This window comes from Galendromus occidentalis, unplaced genomic scaffold (genome assembly GCF_000255335.2).
Source record: "Galendromus occidentalis unplaced genomic scaffold, Mocc_1.1 scf7180000077446, whole genome shotgun sequence".
NCBI lineage: Eukaryota > Metazoa > Arthropoda > Arachnida > Mesostigmata > Phytoseiidae > Galendromus > Galendromus occidentalis.
The window spans coordinates 1,000,870-1,018,407 of record NW_003805434.1 but is presented as its reverse complement, the minus strand read 5'-3'; the positions used below and the strand labels follow the sequence as shown (position 1 = coordinate 1,018,407).

At 52.9% G+C, this 17,538-nt stretch overlaps 3 protein-coding genes across 3 annotated transcripts; 1 reads left to right on the top strand and 2 right to left on the bottom strand.

The window, feature by feature from the left end:
* Positions 1-6,685: 6,685 nt before the first annotated feature.
* On the bottom strand, positions 6,686-11,906 carry LOC100899043 (lamin B receptor). Its single transcript, XM_018639597.2, has 5 exons — positions 11,838-11,906; positions 10,526-10,572; positions 10,227-10,363; positions 9,209-9,295; positions 6,686-9,023 (listed from the first exon to the last, which is right to left on the bottom strand). Exons 2-5 carry the CDS (start codon positions 10,529-10,531, stop codon positions 7,625-7,627), a joined length of 1,629 nt encoding a protein of 542 aa, XP_018495113.2. The 5' UTR covers positions 10,532-10,572; positions 11,838-11,906; the 3' UTR covers positions 6,686-7,624.
* Positions 11,907-12,973: 1,067 nt separating this feature from the next.
* Pomp (proteasome maturation protein) lies at positions 12,974-14,388 on the bottom strand. Its single transcript, XM_003743432.1, has 5 exons — positions 14,336-14,388; positions 14,063-14,126; positions 13,466-13,597; positions 13,192-13,316; positions 12,974-13,083 (listed from the first exon to the last, which is right to left on the bottom strand). The coding sequence occupies exons 2-5, from the start codon at positions 14,119-14,121 to the stop codon at positions 13,013-13,015; spliced, it is 387 nt and encodes a 128-aa protein (XP_003743480.1). The 5' UTR covers positions 14,122-14,126; positions 14,336-14,388; the 3' UTR covers positions 12,974-13,012.
* Positions 14,389-16,012: 1,624 nt separating this feature from the next.
* Positions 16,013-17,063, top strand: Rad1 (Radiation insensitive 1). The gene has a single exon (XM_003743490.2). The coding sequence runs from the start codon at positions 16,013-16,015 to the stop codon at positions 16,865-16,867; it is 855 nt and encodes a 284-aa protein (XP_003743538.1). The 3' UTR covers positions 16,868-17,063.
* The last annotated feature ends 475 nt before the right edge of the window (positions 17,064-17,538 follow it).

Sequence of the window (17,538 nt, the reverse complement as noted above, 5' to 3'; positions counted from 1 at the left end):
ACGGGGAAGGGATCGGTGCAAGCATGTGCAACTCATTCAAGCATTAAAAGCCGTTTGCAAGACCGGAAAGCCCTCCGAGGCGCCGCGTAGACGGTCCTACGCAGTCGGCCATTGGTCGGACTGCTCCTGATTCTCGCCGAGGACGGAGAATTTCTCGGAGAGCAATCTAACATTCGGAGCGGACACATCGAGTTGGCGAGCACGGTAAGAAACAGACCGAAATTCCCGGATCCAGGTGCCATCACCGAAGCTGCGCCCGACCGTCCTTTTTTTTGCTTTTTCGCCTCCCCGCAACCCTGCAATACCTGATTGCTCCGGGGCCCCGGGAGAACGATCGCGCCTGCGCTTCGAGCCGCCGGAGAACTCGTCTCCTGGCTCGACATGACGCTATCCACGTCGCGGTAGAACGTTCCCGATGCAGTTGGAGCTCTAACTCTATTATCTGGAGTGATTGCCGAAAGTATTCGGTCGGAGTAAGTGAGTCCCGGCGCGAGTTCGCGTTCCGACGATTCATCGTAGGGCTCGTATTTCATGTGAGCTAACACTTGATAGCGCTGTTCGCAAGGCCGTCGCGAGGGCAGCACTCGGATTCTCTGCGCAAACAACTCCCGTCGATGGGAATGCTAATTCAGTAGAGTTGCAGAACGAATCCTACCGCGACTCGTGCGACTTCGCGTCTCCGTCCGACTTGGACTCTTTCGATCTCGATGCCCACTCTCGACGCCGTTCTCCTGATATTATCGAGCGAACACGCCCCTATGGGATCATGCTTAATCGCGACCAATATTTCCAACTCTGACTAGCCGGCTAACGTAACGTCCAGCAACGCACGCCGCCGTTTCAAGCGATCCATCTTTCAATGAAGGACAATGGCTGTCAACGAACATAATTTCGCGACGCTTCCCTAGAATTTTCCTCGGATAGCCGCTGGATGCCCGTCCATGATGGAAAACTGTTGCCAAAAGCGGTTTCCGCTGCTAGCCATACAGATAGTATTTCTTTCCTCCAGTCAGCGTCGTTCGTCGCTGGGGAGCTTCCCGATCCCAATGATTGTGGCTGAAGCGGCTAATTCGCGCAGGACTCGACTCTCTATTCGTGTTGGTTGACAATCATCTTATGTGTGGTCGTATGCTGCAGCTGCCAAAAAAGATTCTGGTCAGGAACAAATGTGGCCCCGCGATCTGTCAAGAGGCCTTCGGGACATGGTGAAGTAAGAGCAGCGGGTGGCTCCTCGAATATTAGCGTTTTTCCACGCATAGCTGCCGTACGCACGGACGTTCTGCGGAATCAGTCCTGAAGCATCGTCCCCATCTGCCCGGGAAGGATGACGAGCAAAGTATTAGATTGATGGAGGAACAAATCCAAAACGAGCCGGAGGGACTCCTTCGCTCGCCGAGAGGGTAGCTGCTCCGGAACTGACTGGCTCCTAAACCACTACATTATTTCATGTGTGCCAAATCGCGTCCACAAGAAACAGCGGATATTTTTGACGTCATGGCTCAACACGTACATTTTCATCGCGGCGTTCTATCGCGACGCAGACAGATATCAATACAATGGGCCCGAAGTCGAGTGTTTCCCTTACGGTGCGAAATCGCCAGTCCGTGTGATGGCTCCAACATCTGGTCTTCCTGGACAACAAGCATGTATGTGGGCAGCAGAGTAAGCCCGGGCTGACCAAGAATCGACGTCTTCTGATCAATCGGAGCGGAAGTACAATTCGTTTCGCTTTTAAGATCACTCGCTTCGGACTTCAAGTTTATCACCGAGACATCGCGGTCGACTTTCCAAATTCCGTTTCGAGCAACGAGGCTCATGAAAAACTCTCGAGTGCCGGCGAGCGGAAAATCAGAGTAGGAATCCACGGTGAGCGCAAAGACCGCGACGCAAATCAATGGATTCATTCACAATGGGGAGAAGGATTGCGAGAGCATCCTCGGGGCTTCGATTCGCTTAGTTTCAATGCTCTGCCGTCCCCACCGAATTCCCCTCCGGATTCCGTGCCCCTCCGGATATCCCTCGGGAATAGCGGTCTCGGCGCTGACATTGTTGACATCAGCACCGAAGCGGCGGAACATGATACTCACAGACGTAATCTGATTCCCGAACTCGTTTAAATGCCGGAATGGCAAACGAAGTTGGAATCCTCGTATTTACGTCATCGGAGAGAAGCAGCGAGTGAGCTCCGCAGGAAGCGAATCAGATCTCGATCAGGATTTGCAGGGCTTCCAGTGGACGAATCTCGAGCAGACTTGATCGTCGAGTTCCGACTCCGAGCTTCCTCTGCCACTCTCTCAAGCGTCCTCGTCGAGTACGCTCGTTTCATCGAACCGTGTAATAATAATTGGGATTCCGTCATGAGTCAATCGAGAGCTTCCGAATCGATGTTTCATCTCAGATACACAGACCGAGGCGAAAGTAAATCTCAGCGCATAGAAGACAAACCGAAATCGAGAGGAAAGAGGAGCAATCTAGAGTCGTTCAATGTTCTCCGTCTTGAGCATGTTGTATAGCTGCTGATTCAAAATAGATTCTCACATTTTACGACGAGGCACTTTCGCTCTTTCACTTGACAGCTGCAAACACGGGGTACCCAGCAAGTGACTTTTAAAGGCCTTCTTGTCCCCTTCGATTTTTTATTTTCGTCTCTTGACTTCTCCGTGTGGTCGAAGAATATTCGTAGTTAGCGAATCGACGATTGAGCTCACGTCGATCGAGGAATCCACGACCGAGTTCCCTCGGTACAACGGATAGAAACGATTCCGGACTAGGTAATTCGATCCCTCCCACCGTCGCTTCGGCTGGAGCTTGGCCGACCCATCGCTACATTGACATCACAATCATCAGACAGGAATGTGGAAACCGGTAATCGGACCCGCTCACGCGTCGGTCGCATGGAGTGCAAGAGCTTCTCGATCAGGCAAGTTCTATTTTCATCGAGAGCTCATGCGAGACTTCATTCCATGAAGAGGAACTCACGGCGGTCACCGCGAGCAGGGGGACGAGGAGCGATCTCTCTCGAGCTCGCGAGACAGTCACAAAAATCGTCCACTTGTTAAACGGTACAAAGCTGCCGCGACATACCACTTTTGCTCGATTGCTCTCTCCCATCGTACATCTAGTTAGAGAAATTCCCACGCCCCTGTTTCAATGCCGACTCGGTATCACGAAGCTCGCCCAAAAACTTCAGCCGGTCCCGAAAGGGTGGGCCAGGCAATAGAAAACACCACGACGCACCAGATGGGCCATAATTATTTAATCTCGCTCTCAAGCAAACACTTGTACGCTATTCTGCATACTCTTCGTCAACACCAGTCCTTAAGCCGATTCCGATTCGACGACGTCCGGATCGCCGCCACAGGGGTGTGGAGTCGGCGCCTGGAGCACGAGAAACCCTCGATTGTGAGAAAGTTCAAGATCCGATTAATTCAGAGGATAAACGATTGGCAAAGGTCAGTGGCATGTTTGCTAGTCACACGTCGGCACCGCTCCGCGTTGCGATTGCCGTGCTGGAAGATAGTGGGGGCTTCTACTGATATGATTGATCGATCGACGACGTTCGATTTCGTTGAATATTCGAGAGGCACTGCAGGTATCGATGCCTCCTCCGCTCTCGGCCAGGCATTCGGCAATAATTCCAAAGCATCGCGTCTCCTTCTAGAGGTATCCGCCGGAGTATATGAGCTCCTTCTGTTCTCGACAATCGTGAATTAGTCGACTCAAGCGACAGCCGACCTAATTTCCGCTACAAACGGAACTAATTGCGCGAACTTCTCGCTCTGTTCTGCGAGACCTCGTCGAGGAGATTCGGAAGTTTGACGATAAGGTTGGTAGAACTTCTCGAGGACCGAGATTAAAATCTCACCGATTTTTCTAGCGAGCTGTTTCCCGCCAGACGCGAGGGTTCAGCAGCACAGAAGTAATCGGAAACCCACTACAGATCTCAAGCACCACTCTAATCGGATCAATTCCAGACAGAAAAAAGTGAATGGGACATCTCCCACGCTATTCGGGGCGCGCTCAGATAACGTCCCTCGATTCCGCGTCTGGCATCGAGACGTGCCGCGAAATTCTCAAATACGGAGCGCAGATCTCCAATGGCTTCCCCCGCCAAAGATCAGGTTCCCGGATCACTTGACGTCCGCAGGACGTATTTTCTCGCCATTCTCGATCGATCCGAGGGAACTGCAGGTCGGATTGAAGGACTCGCAGGCCGATTGAAAATGCGCCGAATTCCGTTAAATATTCCGATTGTTCACGGTGATGTGAAAGCAGAGAGCTCCTCCGGGCTGCATCGCGGTTGCACCCGCACTCCGCCCGCAAATCCGTGCCGGGGAGCTTTTCTCCGCATCTCGCCTACTGGGGGTCCTCACGAAACATCTTTCTTCGGAACAGCTCGACCCGATCAACTTCTGAAACCCCACCGAAATCAGGAAGGATGCATTTGTCGTTGTCCCGATGGATCGTTACAACAACAACCACCGGGTCCGCTCGCTGACCGGGCAGGCTGTGTCTGCCTGTCGGACGGATTCGCTGCTGGTTGGTCGGCTCGCTCGGCGACTCGCTCGTCCATTTGGTTCGGTGACTGGCATGGATTTCACGCCGTGTTTCAAAGTCGCGTCCAGTGCCGCGAACCGGCATCGAATTCGACGAAAAACCGTATCAGAGTCGATAAGTGCAAAGATCCGACACGAAAACGCTTTCCGCACACGCTCACGAGCACCTCGCGGACAAGCGTACGCAGCCGTCGACCACCACCCCTGAGCGAGTCCTAACCGGAGTGCAGCCACGAGTTCCGTAGCTAGCCGAGACGTTCGGAGTTTTCTCGCCGATTCCGACGGAAAATCGTCCGCTTGAAATCCCTCTTACGTACAGGTTCCCCCAACCGGAGTCAAATCGACTCCCGAGCCCGCACCGAGGCTCCGAAGCGGAGCGCCGCTATCAGCGCGGAGTCTACCGCTGACGGTTCGCCATTGGAGCGGTCCGAGTCCGGAGTTGTGCGGTGGGAACTTTTGCGCAAGGGCCGCGCTATCCGTGCACCGCGACCGGTGCGTCCACGGCAGGTGTACTCACCAGAGCGTTCGCTGATCCGGATGCTCACAGAGTGGTGTGCTCTGTCTGTCCGTACGCTGGCGGTGGTGCTCCTGCGGGCTGTCTCTGCGAGTGGTGTGTATGTATCCGACGATCACTGAACACAACACTTGATAAACAGTCGACCGAAGCAGCTGCGTTCCGCCGCACGTAACGAGATCACTGTGAGCCCACTACACTTATGTTTCAACACGGTTTCCGAGCCCAAAACCTAAGTAGAACCCCGGGTTGAAATATCTTCTCCACACACTGTACTGGAACAACGGCGGATGCCTTCGCCGCTTCTTCCTACCCCAACGTTGCTGCTGCTCAGCCTGGGCTGCTGTCACCAGGCGTAGAGGGCGCTGCGAACCGGCTCAGTTATGCGCGCGCAGCCTCACAAAACCTCGGTCTGAGGGTTCTTGGGAAGAGGGCAAGATGTCGCCGCCACCGCTGCTGACGCCGCCGCCACACCGTTGGATCCGTTGCCTGTTGTTGTGAGAGGAGACCCGGTGCGCAGCCGCCGCCGCCGCCGCTGCTGCCGGTACCGCGCTGGTTCAGTTGCGGCGAGAGAGTTGTGATGGGGGAAAGGGCTGAACGGGGAGAGTACGTTTCGCCGACGACGCTTGGAAATTCGAACGTAACGTGTTCTTGAATGCACACCTCTCCCGGCGGCAACGGCAAGAAAACGGCTCGCCGGTCGTCGCGTCCGCTTCTGTCGGCGGCTTGCCATCTGGGGTGATGCCGAAGGCGAGGGGCAACCGAGACTAAACCGACGCCCCAGCACCTATTATGTTACGGTCCACGACGGATCTGAGGCGAACGCCCTCATCTCGAACCGCTGAGACGACAATGCGGCCGTCGAGTCGACGATGGCTGTCGTTCGGGTTGGTGGATGGGTACTGAACGGGCGATGGAAGGGAAAATGTCAGACCGGGATTTGTATTCACAAACAGGTGTACTCACGAGCGGTGGGGATTAGATACTCGTTCGACTTCTCCCGCGAAACGAAACCTACGACTTACGACTCGTCCCGCTCTCGGACTTCGGTTCGTTTTATGGATACTGCGAGTATCATGAATCATGATTCATGAATGAGGCAGAAATTCCGTTCGCGCGACTCTGACAGAAGTTTCCCGAGCTAAGTCATGAAACTTCCAAGCACCGTGTCGCAAACCTGTTACGCCGCGATTGAAGTCATCACGTCTAGTTGAGCTCGGCGCAGGCTGAAAATCTCTAATCTTGAGTCTCTGTACCTCAGGATTCTGGGATCCCTCCATCCGATCGGGTTGGGGATGTCCGTCAGGGGAGAAAGGATGAATGTTTCGGCTCCAACACGCTCCTGAAGTCCTAAGGAGTACTCGTTGGGACATATGCAACTGTTTCGATCTTCGGGTAAAAGTGATACTGCTTGCGAGACGGCGGTGGAGTAGAACGGGGAATGATGAAATAAATCGTCGCGTTTGCCCCTTCAATCACGAGATTCCATAAGAAACTTTCCCAAGCTTCAAGTCTCAATTTAGTCGGAAAATCGCGGAAGTTTCCGGCTGTTCCCCTCTCTAGAATCACCCGCTAATCTGTACCGGACGCACCAAAACCAAAAAGCCTTATCGAGAAAATGTCTTTATTTATTACTGATTGGTTCCAAAAATCTCTTTCGTTGTCCTTTTTTTTACAAATCGGTTGACCAAGAGAGGACTCCGCGTCAGTGGTTGGACTATCCTGTGATCTGTGATATATTCTATCTCCCGACTACCGTTCACAATGATGTGAGGTTCTGTTCCGTTGAATGAGGCTGCTGAATGAATAGCTTGATGTGAGGGAACGATTGCGTCATTTCATTCCGACAGCAAATTCAATCGTTCGAAATTCAATGATTTGGGAGTTGTCTCCCGATCGACCGACCATCCATCCAGCACTCAACAACGTACGCGCTGCAATGACAATTACACATATCTGAAAGTATATATGTATTTATATATGTCTGTGGCCTACTTACTCCATACCGAAAACTCTTTCTCTCCATAAAGTAACTCCATGGATCAAGCATGCTGTCTAAAGTGGGTTCCAGTTGTATGAACGGACGCTCGTCCGTTTTCGCACAGTTTTTTTTTACCGAAACCGCCGCAGACGAACATCTTGAACAACACGACCACTATGAGCGAGTCATCTTTGCACAGAAACGAATGTTCTCTTTCGTTTCCGAGAGCGGGAACTCAATGATCCGCTTCCAATCAGTGGGCTCCGGTCTGTTTTCCATAGATTCGTCTCCGGGGTCCGGAGTGAAATCTGTCATGATTCAGATTGTATGCTTCGCGGTCGATGAGTTGTGTACAATGAGATACGAAGATGTTCAGAAATGGCTGCCGACCACCATTTAGAAAGGCGGGCGGCCACCCACCTAGTCCGAGGGGGATTGCGAAAAAATTTCAAACATTGTCCCAGGCTCACGCTTCGTATGTACACCGAGAAGCGCGATCGGGACAAGCGATAATCGTCTGATGTCGACCTTTGAGGCATTTCCTTCCTTTCAAACCCATCGGCTATGTAAAGTTTAGTAGACGAACGGGACGATGCGAGATCGGACCTGATCCGCATATTGTTTGTACTCGTAGTTGGTGTTCTTTTCCAACAAGCGACTTCGACAGCCGATGAGCATGACCAGGTAGATGAAATGAGCCCACGGCAGCACAGCGGGACCGCACAACAGCGTCCAGCAAGCGGCGCAGATCAATTCACCCAAGTAGTTCGGATGGCGAACGTAGGCGAAGGCTCCAGTGCGGAGCACCTTCTTGCCTCCGGAGCGAGCGTTCTGGTACTTGATGTAGTTAGTGTGGTGGATCAGGAACAATCCAATGAGGAACGCCACCGACAAGGCGACGTAAACGGCTACGTGGTACTCGGGTCTGGGTTTAACGTCGAGCAGGTACCGGAGGGGAAGGGTTGCGCAGATGGGAGTGAGGACCAGGCAGATGAACGTCGTCAGAAATCCAACACCTTGATTGATGAAAGCGGATTTCAAGATATGGATTTCGTTGTACGAGCCGAGCAGGACGTAGATCGCCTGGACCAGAGCGACGAAGAGCACATTGTAGTTTAGAGCGCCCTCATTTCTCGAGATGTGGACAGCTGAGTAAATACTCGCCGCCCAGAGGAAGTTCGTGGTACGTAAGAGGATCAGGCAGAGGTCGTAGGTCTGGCCGATTTTCGGAGCGACCTCACGTCCGTGGACGAAGTCGTGGACGAAGTTGTCGGAGGTTGGCGAACAGCACAGAGATCCGTGGTTGACATGCTGGTCTTTGATCACAAACGGTTTGACGTACAGGATCGTCGCGTAGACGAGAGAAACGAGGGTCATCGCGCAAACGCTCTTGAACCGGCTGCTCTGTAGAACGTACGCGTGCGGCACCGAGAGGAAATGAGTTGCCAAGAAATATGCGCCGAAGGTGAGAATCAAGGTGAGGAGGCCATTCGATCGGTACTTGTAGATTGCCCGTCGGTAACCGAATCCGTTCACAACAGAGCCCAGGGGAATGGCCGAGAAGAAAGCGACCAGGGCAACGGATGCAAGCCCGTGTCCGATGAAATACGGGTCGAAGTACGTGCGCAAATGCGAGGGCACAATTATGTTCCAACGAGGATAGCAACGTTCTCTGGTGCAGAGAAGATGGAGGAGGACCACATACGCAGGGAGCACCGTCAACCAGAAGACCGCGAGAAGAGTTCGGCGATATCCGAAGTTCTTGACACCGCTGATCGCCTTCTTGCAGAGCTCAGCTACCGTCAACCTTTTCTTCTCGTGCCGTTTATCCGCGGGACCGTCGACAACGGTTTTCCCCTTCGCGGCTTCGCGGGCTGCGATGGTTCGTCGAGGTCGTGTCGATGGGACCTCAACCTTCTTGTCGGGGGTGGCGGCTTTTTTCGCGGCCGCTTGAGACGCTCGCGAGGAAGACCTGGAAGGGAAGAAATTCGATCTCTGTACAGGGGTAGGGGGAGCGTCGCAGGATTCCGGTCTGAGAGACCAATCGCAGAGAAAAACGTGACTGGTCCTCAAGATATGAACGTCGCTCAGAAATCCGCCAGAAAAAAAAGTACGCATGTAGCATGTTCTCAGAGCGGGGTATCGACGTGGAAATACCTTGATCGAGGCTTCGGTTCAGACTTTCTCGACTGGGATCTCGCCCTCGACCGAGGTCTGGATGCCGAGCGCTTCGCACTGTTTTTTCTGAAATAAGACATGCGAAAATCAAGGAAAATGAAAATCAAGAGATGAAAGGTCGACTTGTATGGGAACCTAATTTTAACCCAGTAAAAGCAAGCATCGCCGCAAGGATCACCGATTACATATAAGCAGACAACTCAGTCGGGGAACGTCGAGGAAGAACACCACGCAGGCACGGATCTCACACCTAGCTCAAGCAGGATTTTCTCTATTGTGAACATCGAACGATTCGTATGGGGAAGACCGATGTCCATGATAATGTCCGGCAGCAGATTATTGCGTAATCAAGAACTTCATCGGAAAAGGCCCCGGGTTTCCTCGTATCTGTACTCTGCACTGCGATGAAGGGCAGTCCTTCTTGAGGCAGGAACCTTTCGTCTCGTAACAGGAGAGAGACGCATTGTGCGTGATGGCATGACCCAATTCGGAAGAGAGACGTATCACATCGACAGGGACGATACCGAGCCTCCCGCCAAGTCTGCAGCGAAAACTTCATGGCGGACTTCCAGAGTCGCAAGATTTACACCGTGGACGGCCATCACAAAGCCAGTCATCGAACTTCTGGAGCAGACTTCCTAAGAAGGTCTCGGATTTTTTTCCCTCGCGCAAAGGTTTACCCTCTGAAATCCGACGCGCCCCTGTCCTCCGCCCTAAGCACCAGAACTTCGTCAAGATTCTCCGCACATCAAGCCCGCGAAAGGCTTCTGAGAATGATGTCAGTCACGAGCGCCCAGGTCGCGTGTATAGCTAGGCACCGGGGAAGCCCCGACACGAGACGGTTCCCAAGATAGCTTCCGGAAATCAAGACTCGCCAACGAGCCGCAAGGGTGAAACAGGTGGGATGCTTCTTCAGAGAGTTGAGCGACCGATTCGACTAGCGTAGCGCGTTCATCCCAAACATCAGGAACATTCCGACGTTTCCGTTCAGGCTTACCTCGCCTTGGGTGCCTTCGGTGTGGGGCTGCGACCTCGCGACTTCTGTCTACCCCGAGATTTGGAGCGCTCCTTCTCAACCTTCGGCTCACTTTTCGACTTCGGACGGCCGCGAGGCTTCGCGGGACTCTGCGATTTCTGTGAAGTCATTCAGATGTCAATTTTCAGGACTATATTTGAACATTCGGGATCCACGTATTTTCCGCTCCCCAAACGATATCTTCTATCCTCTCAGAAATGGATTGTGTGAAGATGAAATTGTCCCGGACGGGAGCGCGAAGAGCAGAGCAGACGACTTACCGCCATCGGGACCGGTTTTTGCAGTGTTCTCTCCTTCAAATGGATTTCTGAAAGGGAAAAATCGTTGTCAGATTAGACGTACGCCGCCAGATCATCTTACGGAGCAGAAGGCCTCACTGATTCAATCCCCGTCCCACACGTAGGAGAGAAGGCATGATGGGGATCGCGAGTTCAATAATTTCACGAACTACATCCCTCCAGCCGATTGAGTCAACGGTTTCCGAACATCGCGAATTCCATGCTTGACTGCGAGTGAAGTCGTGAGACAAAATGAGGTACATAACGCCGGACGAGAACTCGGCGTAACCAACACGAAAAAAAGAGATCCGCGATAATGCGTTATCTGAAGCCGATATGACTCAAGCTGGTCGACTACTGAACCGAACGATCAGGAATCTCACTGAGGCTGTACTAAGAAAGAGTCGCACTCGATTCTCAACAAGCACCCATTGTGACTTCTCCGAGAGGCATCTTCATTCTCGGCCGCACGAACTTCAGAAGGTATACTTGACTGAGCCGACTTCGCGCTCGACTGTGCTTCACTGCGCGATCCCTCAGAAACTCCTGAAAATCTGAGGGCGTCGCTCAGAAATGTTGTTCAACGGACCCACTTGTGTGAGGTCATGCATGTCAATGTTTAACGGCCGCCAGGGTGGCTAATTAAGCCAGAATAGACGCTCACGTTTCCACCTCGCCCAAGTGGAACCTGCGAGTAAGTCAAAAACAATGTATCCATTCCACTGGACCGGACCGTCGCGGCAATGCTCTTGGAACAGGGAGTCAATCCCCCATCCAACTCCCATCATGGGCCCTGCCGTAAGACCAGGGCGGTGACGGGAAGGCGCCAGAGGTCCTGCACTTCCGAGCATCGAACTCCATCTGAGATCGTTCACAAGTCCCCGGGCAAGGCTACGAATACCTTGAGATCAGAAGCAGCCTTTCGAATTGAGCGCCGAGTTGACGTCGCTGCGGGAAGCGCGGGCTTTCTCCATCGACCGTGTCGTACTCGGCCCACTGAAGAGCTGAAGCTACGAATACGGCGGGATTCCCGATACATGACGATTCCTGACGTCTAAGGAGGAGAACACCGCAAGAGCAAGAAGAACGTACGCGCGAGAAATCGGCTGTCAGCCAAACCCCGCGTTTTTCGCAGGTTCGACGACAGCGATGACCGTTAGCCCGCCTTCCAAGTTTCCGTTAGAGGACTCTGACGGAGAATTTTTCCGCGCAGATCTCCAGATACCTTCGCCCGGCCGACACTCACATCCCGCCACCGAAATCCGGCAGAGGGAATTTTCTGATCGAAACTCACCCGATTCCGAGTTGAATCCCGCCACTGAAGTAGCCTTGCTCACTGAGCCGATGATAGAGTTTCCTGGTGATGACGACAGCTCCCGCGATTTCAAATACGGCGTCCCCGCTATTTGTTTGAGGGCGCTGCCATCGCGGCGGTCGACCAATGGCGCCAGCCACCAGGTGACGCTGCCTCGCGGCTAACTGCTAATGTCATGCTTTTGAGAGACGGCGACCAGATCATGTTGTCGTTCTGCGCGGCCTTCTGTACATGCATACCGATCACTCGATCTCAGGTACAATTGCCGCTCGTGCCAGTCATCTTCTCCTGCTGCTGCCACGATGACGTTGGAGAGAGGGACAACCAGCTCTCGTCTATAGCTGTTGCTGCTGGGAGTGCTTCTACGAGAACTACGGCGGCGGGGACCCAACGGCTGTTCTAAACTCTCGCAGGCTCAAAGGCAGACACCGACCCACCCCGATAAGTGGGAACATGGTAGACAACAGAGAATCGGGCTGTTTTGTGCCAGCGATCGAGCCAGCGATTGAATGAGGGGGACCTCGTAGCCAAGGGGAACAGCACGCGTCTCTGAGGGAGCCCTCTGCCTCGGCGATCATTGGCACGAATATTTCGGCGACAATCAAGCAAAGTCACGGTGTCCGAAGCTGCACTAGGGGAGCTGGAAAGAACTTTGGCACACAACTCCCGCAGAAATGGCTTTCCTTATCGCTCATCGCCGGAGGGACATTCGCGATATTCGTCGGAGGATTTCCTCCGCAGGAGAGAAGCTTCTCGGGGCTGTCGCTCTTGGATGGAATTCTTCAGCCAATACTAAAAATACCTACGGGGCCCGCAAACCCGTGGCCCGAATGCCGCATGAACCTTCGATGCCTTCCCCGGCGAGGAAGAAGCGGAAGAACGAGTTGAAGATCCAGAGATAGGAAACATAATGTAGTGCCTGGAGCTAGGGAGCCCGAAGCTCCCGCTAGCGCGTCAAGTGCGAAATCTCCCCAGAACCGGCAGATTCCTTCGTAAGAGAACCCTCGAAGCTCAGAAGGCTCGACGGCGAAATTCACAGATATGTTCTGCGACTTCTTCGGTGACTCAATTTTCCTTGGTTTCCCGGACCTCTGAGAGAGACTCGATCGATCAGTGTGTTTCAATAAGAATATGAACCCTTTATTCTGCCTCCTCTAGAACCCAGTCCAGTTTGCTTTCGCCATAACCGCGAAGGCTGGACGAATTTCTTCACTCCTCTCCGGATCTGTAAAGCGATGGAAGAGACCGTCAGACAAGGTTCGCCCTATTCATGTCGGCACGTAAGAGGGTATTCCGTCCTTACGGTAGAGCCGATTTATGCTGAGTTGCTTACCATTATAAACATCGTCGAACGTGAGAACGTCGTCATTGCCTAACAGCGTGTCCCTCATCAGATTCGAAGAGGGGAGACATGGCAAGCGTCCGACCGTTTTGCATGCTCGGAGCTCAGCGACAATTCTAGATCATCAAAGAAAACTATTAATACGGCTCAATAGTCGTCATTGCTGATTGATTATATAAGTCGTTTCTGTGTTTGCATAAGCTAATTGCGCATCGAATTCCATCGCATGCGCCGGAGCTCTATATGAACGCCAAGTAAGGCTCACTTGAGCGGGGCGTGCAAGCCCTGGAGAGTTCGCATCGTCCTCAGACTTCTCTGAAACTCGTTTTGGGCGTAATTCCGCTCGCTCAGCTCCAGGGGATGACCCATCTCCAGGCTCTCTTTGACGTTGACGTGACTGCGGAGGAACAGACGAGAGCTTTAGGGATAATCCTGGGAATACCATCTGCAATCATCTGCCGAGCAGCACAGCCGAGCTCAGGGGCATCCTCGTTCCGAGGAAAAAAATCGTGCAGCTGACGTCCACGATAAAGGGATTCTCGCGACTCTCACTGAGGATCTCCTCCAATCGAACCGATCTCTGAGACCATCTGAATTCACCCCAAGATAATCTCCGTCCTCTTCGTGGGAAAGAAGCCCAGTAAATAGCCTCAGACGTCACCGATGAGCGATTTCCTCGATGAGCATCGAAGAGTGCACTTGAGTGAGATGCAATTTCCATTCCTCCAGACATAACCTTCCACCACCCCAAACGATGATCGTCATCGTCAACTGATGTGGGGAAATTCTACCGAACCATGGGATCTTCCGTAGCGTCTTCAGCCCCTTCTCATGTCGGATTCTCATGCACAGCTTCACTCACCCATGTTTGAGAACTTCATGGGCTCCATACTCGCCAGTCTCTTTCAGGGGATTCTGCATTGTATCTGGAACAAATTACGAGTACATTCATTTAGATCGAATTCATAACAAGATCGACGACTGGACTGACAGAAAACACCTCCGCCATCGGCTGAAAGTCCGCGATACTCCTTGGTGGACTGATGAGGGCCTCGTCAGGATTGGAGAGACCCTCACGTACGAGAGTCTGGCATTCGATTAAGCAGCTTACAGGTAATTCGGGTAATTTACACACGGAATGAATCGGCGAATCTTCGGCGACAGAAAACAACACTTCTCAGGGAGATCAATGTCATCAGCGCTAGCAGACGACGTGACGGATGGAGGGCATTTTGCGTTTGAAAGTTCTGGCGCAAAAAACTCGGAGGAACCTTTGGCGACCCATAGTGGCGCCTTGTCTCCCGCTTTGTCGGGGGCTTGATCTTGGCTGAAGTTCGAGTATGCCCCGCTGGAAAGTCAACTCCAGAGCGAGACCTACAGCTAGACCTCTCGGGGATCTTCTACCGCACATTTTCGTGCTTGATTGGGGTGCCGCAACAAGTTCCGCCTTTGAATTCCACACGAATCATAAGCCGACCCAGGGAGTCGATGACCTTTACAGCGGCTCGATTCGTGGATTCACAGTGGCCAGTGGCGCGCTCGACCGAAATCACCGACCGCAACGCATCGCATACCATGATGTGCCAACAGGACTCGAGACGGAGCATAGCGTCCTCCTCCGTCGACGATACCAAGGAGATGGTCGATTCCGGCCTCTGGGAGCGCGTTCCTGGGAAGTCTTCCCGAAGCATTGAAGCGACTGCGATTCGCTCCCAAGCCTTCAAACGAGGAAGGCACCATCACGGCGAGACGGTCATCAATTCAGAAGACTGTACTGCGCTCGAGGTGAAGTTGATCATTACGAAAGGGCGCATATGCAGAATTGCTAGGGAACAAGCGGCTGACATGAGCAAGTCAAAAACGGAATGACTCTCCGAGGACGACTCTCAAGAACTCGGCTTTTCGCCGTGTCCGAGGAACAGGGGAGAGCTTTGGAAGGAGGATTTGGGCACTCCTTTCTCGCAGCCGTCTCGAAGTACGGCCAGCTCTTATCGAGCCGATAACCTGATTGATGAGGTCCGTGCCCTCGCTGATGCAAGGACACGCCTTCAATTAAGAATAACTCCCAAGGAGCGTACAACAGACGGGACATGGCACACGGCCTCAAGCTGGAATCCGACAATTCCATGTCATTCGCGCTGCGCTTGATCCTTCTCCGCGATCCAGGAGGCCGTTCTCGATCTCTCTCCCCCGATAAGAACGGCCGTTGAACTGTTGTGATGTGAGATATTCCAGCCACCCGAAAGGACTCAATTTCCGTAGAGGGATAGGTATCGGGTCGGGTGGTCTGAACTATACGGAAGTGAGACCTCGGTCTGCCTGATTTCAGGAGCTGTTCGTGCTTTCTTCGAGCGCTCCTTCAAATTGGAGCACCCTGACCTTCACTAGAAGGGCCTAGCACGATCCGGACTCCGTGATTTAGCTTAAGGTTCCGAGACTTAGCGCTAGACGACATTCGCTGAAACAGCGGTCTAAACCGTAAACAAACCGAATGGTGGACTGGTGGGAGGCTGCCGCATAAGTACCCAAGCTGATTTGGTGAGAGGTCGCGCGCGAGCTCGTCTCGGTGTTTCTTGGTCGATTGCGGGGGACATGCGCGCCCGATAGAGTTTGTGGAAGTGCCGAAGTCGATTGCGGATCAAGGTGAGTTTCTAGATCGCTCGGATCCGATGATCCTGTGACCCTTCACGATGTTTTTTCACAACGGTAGAAGCGGTGGTACGTCCCTCCCTACGTCATCTGACTTGTTGTCTGCAGCGGCGGCGGCGTACACATTGGAACGCGCCAAGTGAAATTCCCCCCGAATTTCCCAATGAGCGAGTGCGGCGAGGAATTCGTGCTTGAAGCGATACTCGATTGTCCGAAAGTCCTTCTGAACGTCATCAAAGCGGTACGGCTCCGAAAAAAACGGGCCACCCTCGAAATCAGTCCGGAGGGCATCAAATTCATTTCCGAAGAAGACAAATGGATCCAGGCTGTGGGATTTCTGCAGAAGCAACTCTTCAAGCAGTACGACTTCAAGAACGGCGAGAGCTGTGAGGAGGTGTCATTCGAAGTCTCTCTCGACCATCTCGAGCACTGTCTCAATCTCTTCAACGCATCCTGGGCAACTTCGACCGTTAAGATCGTATACCCGGGGAAGGACAACACATTTGTATTGTTCGTTGAAGAGAGCGGGATATTCAGCGAGGCAGAGTTCTACACTTTCCAATGCGACGATCCGATCGAACTGGAAACTATGGACGACGTTTCGAACAGGATACTGTTCTCGTCCGAGCTGCTCAAAGAGATTTGGGCTGAAATGGATCAGACAGCATCGATGCTCAAGCTGGAAATGTCAAGCGAGAAGGTCTCGCTTGCCACCGACACGATGAGAATTGAGATCGGAAAAACCTCGGACGGGATCGTTCTCTTCGAAAGTAAACAGAACCAGGAAGTGAAGTACAACATGAAGATCCTTCGAGCTACCCAGAAGGCCCTCAGTTTTTCCGACAATGCTTCGGTGCGACTTTCACCCCAGGGTGTAATGAGTTCGCAGTTCCTCATGAAGAACGAGGCGGGCTTCGACTACTGCATAGAGTTCTTCTGCAGGCCCCTCGACGATTTCGACGATACGGAGAGCGAAATTTTGGAGGGATCGAGCTCAGGATCCCAAAACCAAAGTTGATGTACAATGTGTGAATCTACTCCCATGTTCTCGATAGGTACTTGAAACTTGACACCAAGAAGATTTAAGATGATCTGTCGGTCGCAATCACACCCAGCTTCGGCTCCTGAAGCTGGCTGAGGAATGATTGGGAGAACCTGTGGAATGCTCGTGGCCGTTGATTAAATTTATCGGTTCTTTCGCCCTATCATCGAAAGTTGTTCTCCACTCAAGAGTTGGGTATATTTTATCGCTGCACGCGCGATATTTCGGGGAGCCAATCCAGACAGATGATCTTGAGCTTGTGGTGTCGGAGTCCATATTCCGTCGGATACACGGATTCCTGTCGTGGCGGGCTCGACCCCGGGCTCAGGATCACAAGCTCCAGGGCAATGGAGGAAGGAGAGAGCGTATACGTGATCCGATGCGCTCTCTTGTCAAGGGGCCCGGGCTTGAGTCCCTCGTGTCAACGAGCTGTTCGCGTGAATAGCAGGGTGTCATCTGCTCGATGGCGTCCGCCCTGCAAAGAAGGAGAGTCATCCATCTCTTGGGTGCGTGCTCGCATCTCGTTGTTTCAATTCTAATGCATCTCCTTCCGAGTCGGTTACGAGATACGGATGAAAAAGCTATTCGAGGACGACACCGTCTCCCTCCGGCTCGACTTGCTGCTCGAGACGGAACTGTCCGTCCTT